Source organism: Rhopilema esculentum, chromosome 18, assembly GCF_057945365.1.
Source record: "Rhopilema esculentum isolate cy_ngs chromosome 18, ASM5794536v1, whole genome shotgun sequence".
Lineage (NCBI taxonomy): Eukaryota > Metazoa > Cnidaria > Scyphozoa > Rhizostomeae > Rhizostomatidae > Rhopilema > Rhopilema esculentum.
The window spans coordinates 3,788,164-3,811,300 of NC_142832.1; the positions used below are offsets into that span (position 1 = coordinate 3,788,164).

Here is a 23,137-nt window from a genome sequence, read left to right on the forward strand (position 1 = left end):
AAAAAGAAGCGGAAGTAAAACATACCTCTGTCTAATGCAAATAAACAGGTGTACATTTAACATCAACAACAATATGGTCAATGTGTGGTGCATATGCTTTTACATGCTCAATGTGCTCCACTTCACAGGTCCAGTTGCAGGGACCATCTGCATGTCCCCTTTTTAACAATTCTTTAAACTCTAAGATGGCATCTTCTGCCCATTGCATCCATACCTGACTTTTATATTCTCTTGAGTTCTGTTTTAATGGCAGTTTTACCATGCCAGTTGGATCTCTACCATCAAGGTGATTTTTGTGCTAAAAATTGAAAACAAATAGCCTTTAGCTTTGGTCGCTAAATTCCCTACTTCAATTAAGAAAATTATCAATTTGAACAGAAAACATTTTTTCACACTACTTGTGAGTTCCATAATTTCTTCCTTCCATCATTTCCATCCAAATCTTAGGAAGGTAATATCTTTATCAATGTTTGATATTTCATAGTACACTAGTATGTCTAGGTTAGTTTGGGAGTTTCTGCCTGTACAAGTTTTTTGGCCGTCCCATCCCATCACCAATGAGCCATCCTTTTTGCCAAAAAGTTTGAAAATTTGATGACTAAGCCACCATAGGTAGCAGAAAACTCCTTGTTTTTGCAATAGAATTCTATTCAAGGGGGTTGGGGTGTCATAGCAAGAGCCCTAGAGGGAGAGCTGCTCCATTATAGTTGTGTCTAAAAGAATGAACACAAATGCAACTATACAACATGAGCACTTAAAACAATCGACAAACACTTTCAAAATTACAAGACTGTGTTGCTATTTGTTGCTTAAAACCATTTTAACAAATTTGACATATTTACAGATGCTGAATAACAAATTTAATTATAAATTTTTCATTTGAAATAAATTACCTCTAGCTGATTCACATTTGCATGAATATGAAGCCAGCCTCCTTTTGTTGGGTTTAAAGCCTCACAAGCAGCCTGCCAGCTCTCATGACTGGAAGGAATTAGACCTAAATTGACTCTATCAGCAATGCCTTTTGGGGCTACCTGAAATTAATTAATAGACAAATAAAGGTTGATCCATTTGTGATTTCAAAATTATAAGCATTCACCCACTCCCTTTAGAATGTAACTATGTATCGTGAACAACTTAATTGAACATATTCAATCAATTGTCATAATTCAATTTTACCATAGATAAATGACACATTGATCTTGTGGGCTTTTTTTTATTCATACTGAAGACATCAATTTATGAAATTTAATTCTGAATCAATGAATTACTTTCAAGGTCACATTCCTTTATCAAACATGTTGTTTTCATTTTTCAAACAAATTACCAGGAAGTACATTATCATCTGAATTTAATTTAGATGATAAAACCTGTATAAAACCTGATGATAAAATCAAGTATAAAACCTGTGACAGAAGCAAAGAATAAATGAAAAGGAATTGTCTGAAATATGAATTTTGCAACCTAATTAACATTAAAAAAGCTCATAATTGATAACTAATTACAAAAATCAATAACTGAAATTATTGCTGAAGTAAAAAAGAATTCTAACAAAAGATTTGGCATACATACAATTATTTTCTTCAATGAGATTTCATAAACAATTAAAAAATTATGAATAACACATCTGCGAAAACAGAAAAGGATGCATAAAATTTTTTTTTACCTTCCTATTGTCTCCATCTAGAACAATACATCGGCCTGACACATTGTTTATTTCTAGATTTTTCTTCAATGCCTCTATGGCATCTGGATTCCACTCACAGGCATATACCATTTTAGCTCCAGCATGCACCAAATATGGAATGACAAAATATCCGATACCAGCAAAAAGATCAACAACAACCTCATTTTGACAATCAAACTTTGCAATGCGCATTTTCTCTGTAATATTTCCATCAGAGAACATACACTTTGTTATATCATACATATATTGTATGCTATTTTCTTTTCTTGTTATCCAGCCATCTTCACCATAGAGCATTTGAATTTTTGATGATCTGAATTCATTATCAGATATTATGCAGTGTTTTGCAATTCTTTTTATCTTTAAAACTTTGCAAAATATACACCAAAGTTCAGGAATAACTTTATCCCAAATAGCTAGCTGCAAGCAATCTTTTGGCAACAGTAGCATGTCTCCATGTATTTGCCATTCACATGGCAAGTCTTTCAGCAGCTGAATACTCAAGGATTCTCTTGTTTTCATGTAGAACAAATCAATAATTTCTTCTTGAATTGTTTTTTGCACTGTTGATAATCTTATCAAATGTGTTTTTGAAAATGGCATTAGCATCTGGGTATGATCTTGGCATTTTGAGCCATCAAAACTGATTTCTTCAATATCTCCTTTCCATTTTTCAAGATCAATAGGGACAGCAACCTGGTCTTCATTTAGATTCTTTATTCTGAATTTTCGGTTGAAAATTTTGTTCTTCTCCAGTAAAGTCCTGTAAAGTAATTACATTCTTAAAAGAAACATCCTTCCAAGCAAAAAGGGTCTTTATTGTATTTTTCATTATAACAACTTACATCTATTTTTGTTAGGTATAGTCTACAAGGCTTTGACATCAGCATTAAAGTTTCTCAAAGGGTTTTTTGTTGATAACATATTCTAATTATACCAAAGTTATCAAGAATATACAAAATTGACAAACAATGGTTTTATTTCGCTTCTTAAACAATTTTTTTTCAATTATACATATGTATACAAAACAAAACCTGAAGTAAAAACTTATCTTACACTAAACAGAATAATGATAAAAATGTTTTATACCAACTTTATAAAGAAAAAACAAAGCCTATTTAATTCATATTGAATGCAATCTTTCTTAAAAGAATAATCTGATAAGAACAAAGGCCTAAAAATGAACAATTTGATGCAAACAAGACAGCCACTACAGTACCTCAGAATCAGATATTGCAAACTGTAGTTTCTTTTTTAATGACACAGTCTGCAGCAAAACCAGCTATCATAGAATTTTATGTAAAACAAAAATTATCAAATCGTCAGAACATATATCGAACGACTCGAGTTACGAGTACAATCCAATATAACGCATAATAAACAGCTAAAAAACTTACTTGAGATCCTTCGCATATTTCTTCGTTGTAATAAAAACGTCACACAGCGCCTCCTTTTCCTGATCTGTAAAAATTTTATTCTCTGAATTCATACTTCTTTTCTCCAATTTAAAGTTTCCTGATCCCAGTCCATTTGCACTGCTCATTTTTTCAGGTCGCCATGTTTGTCTCTTCATCAAAACGAGTCACGTCCAAGATTTCTCTACTCTCCACCACCAATAGTGCTCACCAACACTGTTTGTTATTGGTTCCAGTGGCTGATTTAAGGGGGGAAGACTAGGGGCAGTTGGCCCTCCCTCACCGAGTTGAAGTAAGCCTGGTGCCATTTTTTTAGAAATTGTGCGCCCCTTTGAAGACTTATAGGTTAATATGCTTCAACGATTACCTCAAAGTATACAACAATTATTGTGAAAATTTCTTTCAAAGTGAATAAAGAGCCTTCTTTCACTAGTTAGGGTCTAAAGCCCCTAAAGCCCCTTCAGTCCTCCGCTTCTTCGCAGTCCCTGGTTAGTATTCGTATCAAATGCATTTAATGCAGCACTCATTCAAACAAGGAATAAAAACAGAATAAAATGTAAACAAGAAATAAAAATAGAACTGCAGCAATTTCCTAGTGTTCTGCTATCACTACCGTGAGAGGGGATTTTTATCCCTAACCGCTAGAGATCAAAAGATCATATGGAGATTTGAGTTCAGCTTATGGTTCGTATCTGCCGAACATATGTTCTCGCATTCTAAAATCGATGTCCATTAATATGATTAATAAGGAATGCCAATCTAAACGCATGCGCTATTTTGGACTGTATTCTGTGCAAACACTCAGCTTTTCATGAGATATCCTCTCTAGCAAAATCAGTGGCTGATTTCTAATCACTGTTAATGATGTATGTATCTTAAAAATCAGGAAGAAAAAACGTACTTCACGTTCGTTTGCTTCATATTTCTCGTAGTGGGAATTAAAACATTTCGTCTTGATCACATGGTCAGAGAGGATGTAATTTTTTTGCCCAATCTCTCAAAACACAGGTGTCAAATGCAAAATCTTTTTTTATCTATACATGGGCATATTTTATCTTGTATTTGACAATAAGATTAGAGAAAAAGATATATTCTTATCGATTTGACCCAGGCCAGAAACATTAGATATAGCAAGTAGAATTCATATGCAAATTTAAAAAAATTGGATTAAATTTAAGATGGGCGACAAGAGTGGGAAAGACGTTCTGCTAATGAAGTAAATAATTTCTTTTGCAAATAAAAAATCGTCTTTATTTTAGCAAATGAATCATCACAAAGAATTTTGATCACGCAAAAGTAATAAGCGCAAATTTTGTTCAAAATACTTATTTTTTTTAAAAAAAGTTAACATCATGTAGCTAAAATAATCTAACTGGATTAAAGAACTGTTATTCTTTATGGAAAGGAAGCAAAAACGCTGTTAACGTGTTTATTATCGAAATGAAAAAGAGATTGCCTTGTATTAATCATACGTAATCGTTGAAAAAGACTTGCAAGTTTCAAGTCTTGGTGAATTTGGTCCATGCTTCAGCTCTCAGAAATAAAGAAGTTGGCGGAAAGCTATCTTATTCTTAACTGTCGTATTCAGCTGATGTGTGTACACGAGTAAGACTTGTCGTTATTCTGAACCTAATAGGATCTCTCTATGCTGAACATAGCCTGGTGTTACAAAGAGCACAGCATCATTGTCCGACTTCCAAGAAAATAGACTAAAACCATGAAAGAAACAGTCAAGAGTAAAATCAAGTAAACGAATAAATTAACGAATTAAAAACATTTCATTCATGCTACATTGTTAGCAGCTTTGAATTAAATAAATGTCATTGTTGGCAAACTATCAACAAATCATCAATCAACGAAACAATAATACATTCTAAAGAGCTAAAATAACTTAAAAACCAATTTCACACACTTCGAGGAAACACGACAAGGCATTCTATCATCTTAATGAAGATCAGAAGAACCTGTAAAAACCAATTTCTGTAATAATGAACATCCTTGAAGTGTTGCCATTAAAGTCAATGGCAGCTAATAAATATTTATTGCAATATCATCAAAACTCTAGCTCAATTTTTCAGCCAAGGCTCAAATTTACAACCAGGGCTCAATTTTATAACCAAGGGGGAGGGGAAGGGGGGGGGGTTAGATGTTACGATTTGAGAAACGTGTTGAACAGTTTTAGTCTTAGTGGTACTACAGGTCTGTTTTAAGAATTGACAAATGCTTTAACAATCTTGATTAAATGCAGAATATCATACCACTTGTGAGAAATATATTAATCTATGTTGCGCGATTTAGTAGTAGCTCTTTTTGTCTAAAACTCACTGGCATGGCGTTTCTGTCCAATTTTTGACAAATACTGATAGTAATAACCGGGATAAAACTCTTACATAGCCCAATAATAACAATGCTGAACTTGCCTTAGTCAATTTTAAGAATACAGTCAAACTACAAAAACGGTAGAAAATACATTAGGCATGCTATTCATGTCGGAAGATTCTGCCCTAACAAGCAGTATGTCGTATAAATAAAGGAAATATCGTTATAGTTTATTAAATACAACTTCTGTTTTCTAAGAAATGTTATGGAAAAACCTTGCGAACAAATGCGCGTGCATGTAAGCATCGAATTTGCTACACCCATCGTCCTGATAAAAGGTGGAATTTTTAAAGCACCACTACCTATTTTCCCCTATTAAAAGCCAGGTGAACCAATAAATCATATCAAATAGGCTACTACTAATCCTACAGCTGCATTAAACCAGAATCAGCCGATTGATAAGACATCCAAACATTCGCACAATGTAGCCCAAAATTCAAGTCAAATGTCGTAGCCTATTTGATACGGTTTATTGGTTTCATTTTGATACGATACGATCAATGTTAAATGTTGCATTTAAGTAGCTCCTGAAAAACCAAAATATATTGTCGATAACTATATATTTGGAAGACTTTAATGGTAGAAAAACTTAGGACGTAGGTCACTTTAGGACAAAATTACATTCGCACGCAAACAGTGCCCTCTCAGCTAATCTTAAACATGTGTTAAATATGTTAATTATACTCATTTGTTCGTCATATATATCTATATAATTGTTCGTCAACAATAATAATTTTAAATATGTAAGAAGCCTCAAGTTCAACTTGAGTCAGAATGGTAAAATCTCTTTTTATTTGAGTAGCTTAGGTTTGCATTTTTTCATATACTGTTGAAAATTACTTGAATGATCTCTTATGAGCCAATATATGTAGCGTTTCTCTTTAGAAAAGAATCCAAAAGACGCTTTTTACATTCCCTGTAATTGCGTGAGTCATTTGGTATTCTACATCACAGCAAATATAACCCGAATTGAAAAGGCATTATCTCAGAAACCTTACTTTACTGCAGTTTAAATAATCAGACAATAAAGATGAAAGATAAGAAGTCTTTCTGAATACTGAATTCTGATGCTAGCGCCTACACTAAAGCACGTGTGTTTACTGTTTACAACTCGAAGCTCATCGCCTTTGACGTCAATCTGTTTTCTATCTCTTTTGAGTACTGCCCGCGATAGAACAATGTCACACCAGACAACAACATACGGACATTAATGTTGGATGCCAATTCTACAGGTAACTGATTCCTATTGTTCCGCGCCCATACGTTACCGCCATTTTCCAGGATCTTTGTAATTATCTTTTCGCTCCCCCGCAGGGCAGCATAATGTAATGCGCAGTTTCCCGCACTATCCCTAACATTAAAATCAAAACCACACTCTGCGAGTTCTTGAATCTGTTGCAGGTCACATAACGAAAATATTTTTTCAATGTTATTTATAAATTCCTTGGAATTAACGTCTACAATGAGACCCGAATCTTGAGTTTTGGTGGAACCAGTATAATGTGACGAACTATCGACGAGGTCTCGCAAACGCAAACTCAAACGATTTCGTCTTTTACGACTAGAGCAGCTTCTCGTTTTCCTCTCGTAACTCAGGCCGTCACAATCCCTTACCATGTCTTTATAAAAAAATGCATCGGAATTCATTCTTTGTAACATTCTCTTTTTCGAGAGTCCACTGTAACCCGGTAACGATTTACAAACAGAAATAGGTTTATGCTCGTTGCATGAGTTTTCATATGACAGATTCAGCTTTCCGAACTCCGTTGAAATATCCATTTTCACGTCATCTACAGGACTACGTGCTTCTTCTGTCGATGAAGAATTTTTTAAATCATTGACGTCCAAATCTCTTTTTGGACTTGACACCTGTAAGTTTGTAATTCTATTCTCAGTCGTCAAAGCAGGTCCTTCAACAAATCGAGGTTGAATTTCCTTGTCAACTTCACGTGTTCGTTGACACATAGTGCATTCTGACGTGCAAGAGTCCTCACGGAACACGCTGCTGTTTCCCAAGCAGGTCTTATCCTCCTTTGCTTCTTGCCTCAACGAATGAGACCGGTTACTTTTAATAATATTACATACCGGCCTATTTTGTACTGCCGAATGGCTACGAAAAATACGACTGTCTATGTTCCGGCCTTGGAACATGACCTTGTTCTCTGGATCCGTCAACCAGTCAAAAATCAAACTTGATCGATTTTCATTTCGATTGGTAATGTCCTCAACAGAAAGTCTTTTTCGGATACCAATATTCTCTTCTTTAAGAATATCAACACATCTCCTTGCAGGAAAGCTCCATCTCGCGGTTAAAGGCTTAGGTCTTGGAAGCAAAGCGCCATCTTTCTTGGTATCTTCTACCCTAGCGCTACAATGTGGCAATTTATCTTGGTTGTTTGTCATTTCCACGTGCGATTCTGGAGAAGCAAATCTACTTTCCTCAAAATCAACTTCTTCATCCATTATTTCAAGGTTATCTTGTCTTTGAACTCTTTTGTGGACACGAGTTAAACTGTTCCCTTCAAAACATTCAAACGCATTGTCTAATGTCTTACAGATGGTCATATTCGCCCAGTTTCTTGAAGTCTCTGTTTTTAATGATCGCCTCAAAGGTCTATAAAACAAGAGAAGTGAGATATTTATTCAAAACAGCAGAACAAATTTAATTATTCATGCTCACAGGTTATCGAGTACAATGGTGAATAATATACGTTCGCAGTCTCTGAAAACTTATGATATCTCACGGCAGTCTGGCTTTTTAATTCGTGGAATTAGCAAGGTGTGGCCCTATTGTTTTAGAACAAAACACAAAATCTCGTCGAAGGATAAAAAACTTGAAGCTAGTTTATTCGATTGTTGCCAAAATCTTTCTGCGGTTTGCAAGTCCTTGTCGATATGAAGTCACTACTTGAACTAAATAATATCCAACCTCTTGTGACCATGAAAAAGGAGGTTCTAATCCACGACCAAAAGAAGTTGAATGACCTTATTGGAGAAACATCGCATAACTGGCACTGTGTGAAAAAGATAACATCTTCATTGCAAATAAGCTTAGGTTCAAAAGTGTCTGCACGTAACATTGCCAACTTCCTCTTCAAGCGTCACTGTACAGGGCTAATGGTTCCTTGTAAATCTCTCCATATCGCGAAGACACTTTGCATTACTTTCATTGCCCCGCCCCTAACAAACCATAAAATGTAATACAAGTAATTCTTTGATCTATTGTTGCTGATAATAACTGTTTTAATCAACATCCCATTGCCACCCTCCCCAACCCACTATCAACCCTAAAAATTTTGCGGCTCTGGAACCCAGGGTATATCAACCCTATGATAGGTTCTGTTGGGGAGACGAACGAGAGAAAATCTTCAAATGTATGTGACAACCCTCTGTTCTGGAGTCAGAACGCATGTTTCATAATGTCTTCGGCTCTTTGACTCTAGTACAGCGGACTGCCCACTAAATAAAGGCTCGTCTCCGCAGCAAGGTCGTACAGGTAGCAATTTCAAGCAAAAGAGCAACGTTTTTCCTCTTTTTTAAACTATCCTCCTTCTCTTCCTTCTTTACAATGTATCGATTTATAATCTTCAATTATATTGATTGACATGCGACATGCAGGGGCGTACCTACCGGGGGTGTGGGGGTGGTACACTCCCCCACTTTTGGAAAGTTGGTCGGTAAATTCTACGGATGGTTGGTAAATTTTACGGATGGTCGGCAAATTTTACGGATGGTCGGTAAATTTTACGGATGGTCGGTAAATGTTATGGATGGTCGGTAAATGTTATGGATGGTCGGTAAATGTTATGGATGGTCGGTAAATGTTATGGATGGTCGGTAAATGTTATGGATGGTCGGTAGATGCGTACCTTGACTTTATATAGTATATTGGTATGTATACATTGACTAGCAAGAGTTGAATTTTGGTCGGTAAATTCATCCGTTTACACCCCCCCCCCCCTCCACTCCAAATCGCCAAGGTACGCCTTTGGTGACATGATTACTATGGACTATGCAATACGATGTGAGATATCCCACCAGACTCCTTCCTGGGACCTGACAGGTATTGATACAGGTGAAGGTTGTATAAATGACCACAACACTGGTACCCCATAGACAAGATTCATTTGCCTGCAAAACCCTCTTAAGACCTTTTCTTCCTAAGAAACTCTGCAGCTCTTCAAGAGAAGCCATTACGTCTTCTTTCTAGACAGCTATCTTATTAGAATAACATCGAAGTCATGAATAATCTCCCTTTATAAGGAACACGTTCATATGTAGTCTGTATGTTCGCATGTCTTATGATGAATCGATTATCGTGTTTACATAAATATCTTTCAAATCTTTCTTCGTCATTCAAAACAACGGTACAGAGTCCATAAGCAAGAGACGACCCATTAGTTTCCAGGGCAACATGAAATGCCTTATCGATGCACCTGTATTAATTTACGTAAACATAACCTAGGCAACGCACAACCTATTTTTTAAAGCTTCTTAGATAAAATTGAACCCTTTCTTCATTCCTCACTTGCCTTCTTAGAAATCAGTGAGTAAGGTAATATTTTTGGTCTGGTAAATCCGTAACTTTTATTCGGAGACCTGCCTGAATGCGTTAGAAACATGAAACTTGACAAGCGGTCAAATTTCAAAACCTATTTCGAAATAAGGGGAATTCTAAATTCTATTATTCTTGTGATATTTTTAAATAAAAGTAACATTATAGTACATAACCTAACAATAAATTCCTCGAGGTTTGAGCTGGAAACTTTGTTATAAAATTCCCGATGGTCATACTCGTTTATATCGAGGGAAAGTTTTTTCTTCCAAGTAATCTTTACTCTAAAATGCCCTAGATGTCCAAATTTAGTTTCGTATTGTCTGAGTAAGTATTATTCGGTCAAAATAGCAATTTTAAGTACCAAAGTAAAACTATTTCTTTTTTTTTAGCAACATATTTACAATGAATGATGATGGACAAGATTTTCTTCAGCCTTGTGTTCCTGCCTTTAGCTGTTCCACCGAAGGATTCAGAATTAGTTGCTCTCTGGGATTTCTAAACAAATCCTGAAAATTTTCATGAAGATAGTGCCTTGTAATCATTTTACTAAAATGTTTTACTCTAAGGCTTTAGATAACCAAAACGTCTTTTTCCAAGTCACGCGGAGCAAAGAATATTTTTGACATGGAAACACGCCCTGTAAAAACTACATATTATTCGCCATCTCAAGAGTCTTTTTAGCAAAACACAAAACCAACCCAGGAAAGTGGTATTTTGAATTACTTGTGTGTACAGCTTTTAATGATTTGTTGAATTAGCTGGCAAAAGACGTCTGTATTTACGAATGTTCTTGAAAACATACTTAGGCCCTTGAAACCTCGTTATAATCACATGCGGTGTTATCATCTTGTGAAATCAAAAGCGCAGGATACTCCATTGGGTCGACTCTTGATCAGTTTTAGCCTTAATACTTCATCTAGATCTAAAGCGCTTTGACAGAGAGACAAAGACTTTGCATTTGGTTTTGAGGTTCTGTCTGTATATGAGTGAATGTTATTGATAGCAGTAAGCTTATCAAAACCACTAAACTACTTTCCAACAAAATAGTTTAAAAGAACAAAATTTATCCCTAAAAGCAAAGAACAAGAAAATAAATATTTAGCTCTCGAAGTCACATCTACTTTGAAAGCCCCAGGAGCTAAAAATATCTGCAAAACATTTACTGTGTAGTTTCGCTGAAGCAACAAAACAGGCATTGTGAGTTGATAATAAAATGTTCCCTCAAAAATTCAACTAGGCCACCCTTGTTTTGCTGATACATCAGAAGCAGATATGGGCAATGTGACCAAAAACCTGGTAGAAGTAGATGTAGTTCGTGGTTTGAGCATCATAGCTTTGGGCAGCTGTAGGGAGAAGGCTTGGGCGTCAGTTCGGATACTTGGCAAATAGATAACCATACATTTTATTGGTTCCTGAAAAAGTTCATTTAGATAACCCAGCAGAGAATGCTTTTTGAATGAGATCCTTAACACTGTGAAGTAGGGCATCCCACACCCTCAGCTTAGAATGGTAGCTTTTAGGTGCGTTTAAGGGAGAATTTGTCACTTAGAATATTTTGTCTATCGACGTACTTATTTGAAAAATGGAAGAACTTGAAAATTTAGTTGAAAATACCTAAACTTCCAGGCCATTCTGTTTTCTAAATTGCTGAAAATGGCGACCTATCATATCAGGAAAACATTTTTTTGTTCCAAACAAAGAACGCTTTACAACACCAATATGTTCGGTGGTACATTTTTGGTTTGATTGCATCAAATACCAAATGTATGTACGGTCAATAAAAATGACCATAAAAAACGCGATAAAAGATCTTCCTTGGACCATGGAGCGTCTTGGAATTTTCAATAGGATTGGAGTTACAAAGTTATCATTAGGATCTGCATGTTATTTAAGAACGATAGAGTTATCAGTAGGATGTTTAAAAAGGCGATATTATAATATCATTATAGTTCTTAAGAGCAAAGTGATAATACACATAATAGAAAACGTAGGTGGTCCCAAAAAACTAAACTATGGCTGCGCGGGTTTTGCTCATCTAAGGGGAACTGGACCTGAATGACGTTTCCTAACACTTAACTAAAGAGGAGGCGAAGCCCTGATATCATGAGTACGAAAGAGGAGGTGCAAACGATGGCCTTTTCTCAAATTCAAGGCTTTCGCACTGAACATTTATAAGATCGACCAGAACTTTCTCAACTGGTTCTGAAGAGCTAAATTACCCCATAAATTACCAATATTTCTTTGCACTATCGAGGGAAGTCGAGGGAAGTCGAGGGAAGTCGACGATGGGGAAGGAATCTGAAGGATTTGAGTAAAAAACTGAAGCACCGGGATTGATGGAGAAAAACGAAGGACCGGGATTGATGGAGACATGATGTTCAAGAATGGGGAGGGTCACCCAGGGGTTTTCGGGAACAAGGAAACAAAGCAACAAATGGTACAGGAACACGGGAATAACTTAAATTTCCCTCTAGGAATATGGGAAAATTTTCACCAGTTTAAGGGAAGAAGGGAGCATTTTCTCTATTTTTAAACGGAAACATGGGGACGCATTGGTTGTTTTTCTCAAAGGGAACACGAGAGCAAATACCCCCCTCTGGGAGACCCTCAATGGGTGCACCCATAGCAATAACGGCAAAGGGCTAGATGAGACGATGACAATTGAATGTATTAAAAAGACTCGTTCCCACGCTGATTACCAAGTACGTCATGTCGCTAATTAACATGTCACATGATTTTTTAAACTCTTGCAAATATAATGTCTTGTGGATCAGTAAAGGGCAAAACCCTCCTTTTCCTTACTGCTGCCCTCAAGGTAGAATGATGGAACGTTATTAGTCAATGAAGTAGAGACGTTGTAAGTCCAAATAGCGATTAGATCTTGGATCTTTAGATTCCACTGGCAGGAACAAAGTCTAGCATTCTCAACAATATTTACCTTTTAATTGCTTTGGATTAAATGACTTGATATCTATTTGCAAATATGCTCAGCGGCAAATCAAATGGCATTTTTTCATGGAGCATTTGTAGACAGGCTTACCACTATAAAATATGCAACTCATTTAAAGAGCTGACAGTAGAGAAATCCAAGTTTTCTTTATGTTACCTGAAAATATGAGCTTTTTGATAAAACCAACTCAAGCTAAATATGTCCTTGAATCTTTCTTTTTGCGACCTTTTTTAAAGCAATTTGAATTATAATGTTTTTACCTAATTAAAAACTTGTCTTTTCACTTTAGGAAAAGGATTTCCTTTGCTTATCGTAATAAAAGGATCATAAACGGTGTAGTATTAAGGATTTATTACAGAGAAATGTGGATTTGCGCAAGTGTATTACATATCCGGTTCTATTTATAGAATGGTAGGGCAGCAAAGCCTTTGATGTCTCTTAATATATTTCCAGAAAAAAGCATCTCTTTGTAAGAAATTGTATGGTATGACGTACTGCAGTAGTTGTTGCTGTTGTTGTAATTTTTGTACACGTGAAGTATGCGTTAGAAAGGAGATTTTGAGTTGAAGTTGATTAGAGAAGACAGAATTAGAACGGATCGAATTGGAACCTAAGTTAGAATTTACGGAATTATACAGTTCTCTATTGGAATTAGAATTGGAGTCTAAACCATATATCGTTGTCTTTCTTATCCTTTATCTACTATCTGTAGTACTGAACTTGAGCCACCAGCGTATACAGCAATTTTTCGCACACCCTTTTCAATTTGGGATAGAATGGTATGGTTACAAGTGCTAGTTTTACAGTATGTAGCTGTAGAAAAAATCAACGGTTGATATAAGAGTACCCTGGGTTCCGGAGCGTCACGGAGGATTTTAAGGAGAAAGAGCAGAGGGGGGGAGGGGGGGGGTAAACGTTAAACACAGTGTCTCAAATTATCCCAAAAAAATAATATCAATCCTCAACGAAAATTCGAGCATCGACACTAGACAAATATTATATTGTTCTTATGAAAAGTGTGTATAATTAACGAACGCAGCACAAGTGGTGTATTCATGGAGTGTTAGATAAAATGAAATTTGATCACACTTATCGTGTAAATAATTTCAAAAAGTAGTAAAAACGCTGCAAGTATTGGTAGAGCAACTTGATTCGTTGAGATACAGTTTAACATCGACTGGACAACAATCTTAGCCTTGGGATTAAGTCTCGTGAAACACTTTTTAATAGAAGTGTGATGCAATCAAAACCATGGATACATTAGCGAATCAAAAAAGACATTATTCAGCTCGTTCATAAAAACATGATAATTCAAATCCTACCATCGTATTTCTTCTTTCTTTACGGCTGTTGCTTAATGCTACCATGTGAAAATCGACTTGTGAGGTCTCATAAACCGTTGCTTTTGAAAAACCCAATTGCATTAAACATTTTCTGGTCGAATTTCTCTGTTTCTATTTAATCCTTGACTGAGAATAGTTGCAGGGAACTAGACGAGTCTTTCCTTTGGATCGAACCTGCTGCTTATCAGAAATCATATCTTGCCCATCCGTATACGATAACACTACCGAATCAGGTTTATGTTTTGAGAATTTTCAAGAGGCACGGGGCGATATCCAGGTGTTGCCTATTCGTAATAAATCATGTTTTGTTAGACGAATGCTGTTGTCATAATTTGGACTAGAATCTCTTGTCGTGGTTCTTTTCTGAAGACAATCGGTGCTTCGCTAGGGTCCTGAGCAACAAAGCGCCCACGCAAGCATTCAAACTGCCCGATGAGGTGGCCTCTCGTTGGGCCTTGTTTACAAATAAACGGTCGCGTTTACAACGTTTAGCTGCAACAAATAGTTGCACCTTGATATTGCGGTGAAAATAACAGTGCTACGTTTGCAATACAAACAAATGTTTCGTGGGTATCAACCTTTTTGAAGTAAGCCTACTCTCTATGCATTATTCAACAGAATAATTGCTTTACGTTTAAACATTGGTATGGCATACCTAAGACAAAGAATAAGAATTATTCTTATTCTGTGTCCAATATACTTGGGAGGTCCTGTGATACCAAGTGAACCAGAATGTGGGAAAGCCTTAACTACAGCTGAAAATGTAAATCAACTACTTACAATTGAAACTCATTGAAGATCCCCCGTTCTTTCTCTTCACTTCTTCTTAGAAAGAACACAGTTGAAGCTTAGCACCGGGAGTTGTAGGGGTAGATCGCTTGGTGATGCCTGAAAGATACAAAGTTATACATAAGCTTTTGTTATCTTTATATATATACCTATATAAGGATAAAAATGATATTATTTCAAGTCAATTAGCAGTGATTCTTCTTTTTCTGCTTTGCCCCTTTTAAAGCTAATTTGCTGCGGACGAATTTTATCTAGAATGTCTCTTTAACGATATAAAAGTATCAAAGAATTGAGTCTTTCATCTTTGTTTTTGATCGAAGGAAATCTTTAACAATTTTCAGGGTGCCAAATGTCCTTTCGCTAAATATAAATGAAATGGGTGATTCGAGAGCAAGTGCATATGCCCTATTCGTAAGATGAAACACCCTTCTTTGATCAAATTCTTCTGCTGCAGCTTTTATAGTATTTTCTGCCTTCACAGCAGCTTCATCATATCAATTTATGATACAGAGTTAAAGACGTTCACAAACAGCAGGAGCAGCATAGCATACACTCATTTTTTACAAGGAGCGTTGAATATTTCTAGTATTTAAAGATTCTTAATTTTTTATTGAACTAACTATCTATTTGTAGTTGCTTAAAAAGTTGCCACTTTAAATTTTTCTGATCAGTGCAGGACATCAATTTTTCAAAACTGTAGGCACAGTACTGATTGTAAAGTTTCAATTTACTTATCCACCTTGCATGTTAAAAATAGTTTAGCTCAACTTAAATTCCTTCAAAAAGAAAATAAAACGGTGCAACGGTGCAATTTAAGATCCAGTTTATAGAGGGCTTCACGATAGAAAACTGTTACTGGATATTTCCGTTCCACTCTTTGAATTCTAAAAAGGTAAATGTATCTAAATTTAAAATCCCAAAATTCCTAACATATAAAAATCACAAATTTGGTCTTAAGAAAAAAATCCAAGAAATCTGTTCAGTTTTCCAACTGAAATTAGATTTTCCAAACTTTTTTGGGGGGAGGGGGGGTATCGCGCCCCAATGCCCCCTATAATTTACGTGCCTGATTCAAGGACCGAGATAGCGGGGAAAGACTCAGGGACTTGAGCCCCTCCGCAAATTTTTTAAATATACACCAACTTTCAAAAGGTCAACCCTCTATGTTCTATATAAAAAGATCAATGCCCACCCACATTTCTATACCTATCTCGGTCTAGGCTGGTATGAAACACAGTCAAAGTTCTTTACCAACTTAAATTTAAACAGCATCTAAATGTTTTCAAAATTTTACAATTCGTGCTGATCTAATACTCAGAACAAACTTTCTAATCATTTGACAATAATATGTTTAATACATATCTTTAAATTTTAAATTTAAAGAAAGACAGAAAATTTCGTGAATATTGTAGGCTGTAGCATTGCTAATTAAGTCTCTTAGCATCTCTTAGCGGCCACAACAAATGGCGAGGCGAGGACTTTTTTGCGAATCTAACTAACAGTTACTTTATCGTACTTTGCTTCCTTGATACCCTTTCAACTGTAATTAGTATTGCTGAGATCTTAAGGTATGAGTGAGACATCTTTTGGGTATCCTGCAAAAACAGCTATTAGAAAAAAGGGCCTGGGCATCAGTTTACCTAGGGGTGAGATACGGAGAGCCATGACTCCGTCACAAAAAACAGGTTTAAGGCATTCTTTAAGACACATTCTCATAAAACTGTTGCGAAGTAGCTATTTTTATGTTGCTTCATTCCAAACTGCTGATTCTATAGGATAATATCCAGGGAATTTTCTGAAATTGAAGCTTGTGGGGAATTCCCCAATAGGGCCTAAAATTTCCCCTTTGGTTTCTGTACTAGTAAGTGACGATTTTCACAGAATTGTACTGAAATTAAATTAATTTTACTGATATCTGTTTACTGTTCGTTTGAGTTGTTTTGCTTGTGTATATTTGAACCTATTTGCTACATACTTTTTTAGTGTCATCCATTATCATCAATGGTTTTGCTTTCAGTTGCGTCACAGTACTACGTCGCAATAAAAAAGGTCCTTTTTTATTAATTCCCCATCAGTATAAATTCTATAAATGACCCCCTAAAATTTTCCCAAACTAATTTATTTCTTTTTTCTCTATAATTAACTTAATCGTTAGATAATATAACGTGCATAATTTATTGCATAAAACTATCCATCAATTAAAACTAATAATCACAATTGCATATTGTGATCAAAAAAGTTAGTTCACAGATTAGATATTTGTGCTACATTCATAGTACTTTCACAAAAGATTTGGATGTGACCTTGCATAAGATATGAGCTGGTTGTAGGTAGTTATAGACCAACAACAGGTGGGTGGTGGGATCTGCAGAATAGCGGTGAGTTATACAATGCTTTAGAAATGTAATTATGAATATATGTCACTGAGAGAGCCGCGACTTTAAGAAGTGACCAGAATCAACTGATAGCATATTAATTGTATAAGAAAATTAAAATGTCATCTTTCCCCTGGCCAATGATCGTTGTTCATACGTAACGCATGTGAAGGCATTTAAGCAAAGCCATAGTTATAGATACGAGGAATCATGGTTAAAATCGATGCAACTTACCAAGCAACTATCTTTGACCCTCTTTTTCACAATATTATGCTTCCTCAAGCTGTATGGAATGAACGCTGGAAGCACAAGTCTATTTTCGGTTCTGTAATGCTGGATAACTGTTTGTGCTGGAATTCGAATAAGGTAAATATTATGAAAAAGAACAAATAGGCAGATCAGAGCAAGCGGGGGAGGGATGAAACGCAGCCTTCTTGAATGCTCAATAAGAATCACTGGTAAACAATCATACAGATTTGCAGATTCTCGCTAACAGGAGAACACTCTAGTCTTGGATATCATTGTTAAATTAATCTCTTTGTATGGCAAAAAGCTGGTCAGCGATAAAATCAAGCAAATGATTATAGTGGCTAGAATCAATCGGTACTTCAGTACACGCAGTAGTAGACATTCTTGAGGGTAAAAGGGCCAACTGCCCTACCCATAAATTCAATATGTTTCAAAAGGTTGTTCCAAAAAAGAGTCCTTTTTCCCTTTGACGATCAAATATCAAAAGTCTCTTCAAATTTACTGGTCTTATTGGAAAAGGAGTTTTTTTAAGCAATTGTTTTCTTCATTTCTTCGTTGAGTCTCAACGAAAAAAACTGCACTGGAAGCGTGATGCTTGTAGTGTGTTAGAGGGCTTACTAGTTAATTAAAACCAAGATCACCATGATAAAAGTATAGCAACATGGCAATGTAGTAGGATAATTATAGAAAATTATGTGGCAATAGATATAGCAATTGCCCTTACGAAACAAAATGAAAAAATTGACAATGCTAAAAGCTACTAGATCCGCTACTTGTCCCCAATAATCTCTACATTAGATTTAATAAAAGGAGGTGTATCAGGGGGGCTTAACCATAACAATAGGTGTCAAAATGTTTAGTTGAAACAGATGCACAGAGAGAGAAGCGGTGTCTTTGAGGAACATATTCTTTGTCTTGCTCTCTATGTGGAAATTAGAGCATTCCCTTTATCGAGCCATATATCAGTGAGCGCGCAATGCAGTTTGGTACTTGTAGTTAAACCCGCGAACATTTGTTTATGTTCCCTAAGGTGAACGTACAACGTTCTGTTATCATTTCTTGCACTTTGTTCAAATTATCAAACAAATCATGTAAAATACCGCAGAATGTGCCGAACAGCAAATCCGTAGTTTTCTCAAGATCTTGTCGGGAAGCCAATGCTGCAGAACGTCGCTCTGACAGCGAGCAGCGCCATGATAAGGTCTAGGCCTAAATTGTCGAACAGCAATTGTTCAATTGAAAAGTATGGGACCAAAAGGAAAATGTTTCTTGTATGCTGTAGTTGTGATTTCTGAAGGGGCTTTAAGGTACCAGCTACAGTTGTGCCAATTTGTTGCAAAAAGTGAAAAATCAAAAATACCAAATTTGTTTCCCCATAACATTTGAAGAAGCAGAAGAGCCACATTTTACCACAACTCATGTTAAAACCATTTGCAAGGGTTATTCACCTGACGTCACAGTGACGTCACTCTATTTTGTCTCCCAAAAATAGAAAATTTATAACAAAAACGTCACGAAAACCAGAGTTATAAAATCAAATGAGTTAGAAAGGAACCTAATGATAAAATTTTTAAACCTAAAAGGTTGCATAACGCAGTTTAGAACACCTTAGTTTGATTGTGGCATGGGACAAAAATCTCTTTGCTTTCTAGAGTTGATATGCAGAATAAAGATTGTCTAGACTATAGAGCTTACTGAAAAAAATGACAATTTTGCTCATCATTTTAAGAACGTACTTCATTTTTGCATAGATAACGAAGAATATTGTCAAATTTTTCATCTTTTTAACTTTTTTTAACTTTCATGATCCTATAAGAATGTTCTTTCGTTTTCGCTTGAAATATCTTAAATTTTGCTATTTCATTTTCTTGTAAACTAACGTATCGCACTTGAAAAAGCAAACTCGCAATCCACATATCGACCATCCTATAAATATTTATATGTAAAATCGCTTCAAATTCGATTAAGATACGAGTTGACGACGGCTAGAGATAGCTTGAAAAGTACAGTTTAGCCGCAACATTTATCACAAACTCTCGTGGTTTTAACAGGCTATTTTTGGCCACTCATTCGAAAAGCCATTTGAAAGAGCCACTAAAAGAATTTTAACCGTGTGAATAGTTTATAAAAAGGCTAAGCCAGAAAGTTATAGCAAGAAATTAGAAACTTACACTAAGCGAAGCATTTGACCTTCATTCCTCCACCGAAACAAACAGCATGTACACCAGAAGCTTTGCTCGGGATGTTGGACCTTGTTCATCTACAAGTTAACTTTCAACAATAGATAAAGAAACTTCAATATCCCTCTACGTCACTTTCTAATCCCAACCACGGTCACATTACAGCTAGAAATAATTCAGTGAGACCTCGTGACTTCTATGTTTGGCAGTTCTGGGATTAATTTACTGCTACCCATTATCCTGTAATTAAACACGTGCCAACATTCTTCTCAATGATAGTGTTATATTTCCCCATTGCGCAATTCAGGTTTACATCAGTTAAAAGTTTTACAATTGACAAAGAATTGAAATTAATCGTCATGACTGCACTGTACTGGCATTATGTTTTTAAAGGAGATAGGCAAACCCTGTGGAATTAGAAGAATGTTGCGAGTAACCTTAGCCCAACTATTTCCTTTTATACAACGATCCCAGTCATGTTTCTAAATATTCTCTTTAACAAAAATTTTACATCCCAATTACATTGGTTGACCCAAGTTGCATCATACACGTTGGTCGGAAAAACCAGCCACCAAACAGAAAACAATAAGAAGCACTTTACTCTTTCAATTTGTGATGAATTGTATGTAGTGGAATAGAGAAAATGAAACTGAAATTGAAACCCAAAAGATTCAGATAAGCAAGGTTGAGAAAACAGGCTCCATTACATTGCTAATACTGTGAAAGTATTCCCACCATTCCCCTGGCATCGATGTTGTTGAGAAGTTCAGTTCTCATCTCTGAAATACACAATTTCAACATATTTTCTCTTTGGTAAAATGGTAGTCTTATGGGTACTATTCAGTTTATGTATCTCTACTTCAACACATCATCTTTTTTCATCTTCACGATGAACCTAAATTCCAACAACATTCACAATAAAAACTACAGGAACAAGAAAAAATGCACGGAAATCCAATGGTTGCTAGATTTAAGAAATAGATGTCACAAATTGACAACTGCTATAGGCACTAGATGTAAAGAAATATTCTGAAATTGGTTGTAAGGGACCACTCTTTACTTACACTCTCTTTACTTCACTCTTTACTTAAACTGTCTACAAAGATTCTGCCAGTCAGGGGCGGATCCAGAACAAATTTTAAGGAGGGGCAGTTGAAAGTGGGGGCGCTGAAAAATTTCCAGAAATTGTTGACGATAGTAGGCTGTATACAACAATTTCAGACCCTAACTACTGACAGCAAGCTCTCTATTCACATTATAAAGAAATCTTCACAATAACTATGCTAAAACAGTAATCTATAGTCTGAGCATGACTGAAGGCCTTTTCTAAAATTTTCCGGCTGGAAATTCGATGCTCCGCCATAGTGGCTCTAGCTCTGCTAGAGTACTCTGCAAAAGGGGCTGACAAATTTTGGGGGCCCAGAAAATTTGGCGCTCTTGTTTTAGTTTTAAATTAGAGTATGGCTTTATAGTTAGACAGTACTTAAATGAATGCACCTAAAATTCAATAGTACGTCATTAAAATTCAAGTATTTTTCTTGAAAGTTTCTTACCCGTTCGCTTGACTGTTAAAGGCTCTGCATGATTTTGCATAGCATCAGGCATCGTATGCAATACAGCATGTTTCTGCTATAAGCTATTGTGCTAACGACCTACGATTAAAGATTCGTAATCGTTAAAAGAAACTAATATTTATACAGAAAATCTTAGTCAAATTACGTAAATCTTAGTCAGAGGATCTAATTTCAATACTCTTGCGTAACCGGCATGCTTTGCGATTACTGTTTTTACGCAAGGAGAAATAAGCTGTATTTGGTATTTTTATGCAGTACAATAGGCCAATTTTCAAAACATATTCGCAAAGCATGCTGGTTGCGCAAGACTCTTTAAGGAATAAGGCAAGGAAGATCCTGTTATAATTATGACCATCATTATTATGCATTTATGCAATAGATTGTGATCGATTTTAATTCAATGTGACTTTGTTTGGAAAATATTTACGTGGTTTCAGTATTCTTTCATGGAGATACAGGACAATGAGGATATGACACTATTCCTGACATAAAAAAGGAAAAACGAAGATTTAGCACACGATTGAGACAGAAATTCTAAAGACATTGAAGTCTTTCAAGTCCAGAGTAATTGCCAATTTATTTTCTGTCTTCCAGGCAAATTCATAACGGAAACCAACATTCCATGCGTGATAAGTCCTTGATTCATAACAGACTTTGAGACATATTTAAAAAAGCGCTATTCTCGCGGATTTCCACCCAGACTGTGCCAAATCCTGGAAATTTCCCTAAAGTTCTATGTTTTCCTGCATATAAAAGGTTTATACTTTTAATAGAAGAGGCATAACAATTGCAAATATTTCCGTCACTTCTAGTAATTTCCTCCAACATCGATTTGCAGACATTGCTGGCTTGCTTGGTGTTTAGAATTGTGTAAAGATTTTCAGCATTTCAGCTTCTTGGCCTAGAGCTTTTGATCGAAGCTCTCGTTACTCTGATGAAAGTTTTATACTCTGATGAGTGTTAGACGAAAAGGCTTAGTATGTTTCAAAATTTAGTATTTTTTAAAGCCATCTTTAATTTTCGTACCACCAAAATATTGTTTTTCAGCTTTGCGAACTAAATGGTCGCACATATGGCAAATAAGAGGCTTTCAATTCTACCAGGTGTGATTGAAAAGTATGAAGCAATAGAAGAAATTAAACTAGGAGAAATAAATTAACCAGTATGTAGAGAGAAAAATCTCACATCCGAAAACCACTCACAACACAAGAACTCAAATTAGAAGTTAAAGCCCTGACAAGGGTAAATGAAGGGAATAGATGCAGAGCTAACAAAACGTCCAGATCCAGATCTGGTTCGTGGAAACATCTCAAAACAAAAATTATTTAGCCAATCAATAAAATCAAGGCAATATATTAAATAAATCAAGCAAAGAATATATATAGCTCTACCAAAGCCTGGAAAAGAGACAGGCCCAGCTAAAAACCTTGGGCTAAAGATGCTGCTCTTTATTATAAGAAAAATCGTTCCGTCTGAGTGCAGAAAATATGTTTTTATGAGCAGGGGTGTAGAGCTAGGGGGGCTCATAGAGGCTGAGCCCCCCTTGTTAATGCCTAAAATTGGCAAATTCCTACTTTTGCTATTGCTTTTTGCAACATTTTGTGCAAGAGCCCCCTTTATTATTTTGATAGCGTTGCA

The 23,137-nt window shown here is 35.8% G+C and overlaps 2 protein-coding genes across 5 annotated transcripts in view; both read right to left on the reverse strand.

The window, feature by feature from the left end:
* Positions 1 to 15: 15 nt before the first annotated feature.
* On the reverse strand, positions 16 to 3,287 carry LOC135680794 (tRNA wybutosine-synthesizing protein 2 homolog). Its single transcript, XM_065194989.2, has 4 exons — positions 3,085 to 3,287; positions 1,667 to 2,450; positions 894 to 1,034; positions 16 to 298 (listed from the first exon to the last, which is right to left on the reverse strand). Exons 1-4 carry the CDS (start codon positions 3,258 to 3,260, stop codon positions 32 to 34), a joined length of 1,368 nt encoding a protein of 455 aa, XP_065051061.1. The 5' UTR covers positions 3,261 to 3,287; the 3' UTR covers positions 16 to 31.
* Positions 3,288 to 4,839: 1,552 nt separating this feature from the next.
* LOC135680788 (microfibrillar-associated protein 1) overlaps positions 4,840 to 23,137 on the reverse strand; it is a 106,442-nt gene continuing 88,144 nt past the window's right edge. Inside the window, exons 22-26 of one of the 4 annotated variants that reach the window (XM_065194973.2) lie at positions 21,479 to 21,577; positions 19,917 to 20,005; positions 17,731 to 17,846; positions 15,113 to 15,220; positions 4,840 to 8,095 (exon numbers count right to left, since the gene is read on the reverse strand). Coding sequence is in view for 3 of the 4 variants with exons in the window: in XM_089113682.1 (XP_088969808.1) it covers positions 6,586 to 8,046 (1,461 nt within the window). In the remaining variant the exon portion in view is untranslated. Of the gene's footprint in view, positions 8,096 to 9,576; positions 12,262 to 14,311; positions 15,221 to 17,730; positions 17,847 to 19,916; positions 20,268 to 21,478; positions 21,578 to 23,137 lie in introns of those variants that run through there. The other 3 variants (XM_089113682.1, XM_089113681.1, XM_065194986.2) reach the window with 3 other exon arrangements.

Excerpts from the sequence above, each read along its gene's own strand:
- LOC135680794 (XM_065194989.2), bottom strand. The coding sequence starts at position 3,260 with ATGAAGAGACAAACATGGCGACCTGAAAAAATGAGCAGTGCAAATGGA. Across the intron at positions 2,451-3,084 it reads AAATATGCGAAGGATCTCAA|GACTTTACTGGAGAAGAACA; the intron begins GTAAGTTTTTTA and ends ATTACTTTACAG. Across the intron at positions 1,035-1,666 it reads TAGATGGAGACAATAGGAAG|GTAGCCCCAAAAGGCATTGC; the intron begins GTAAAAAAAAAT and ends AATTAATTTCAG.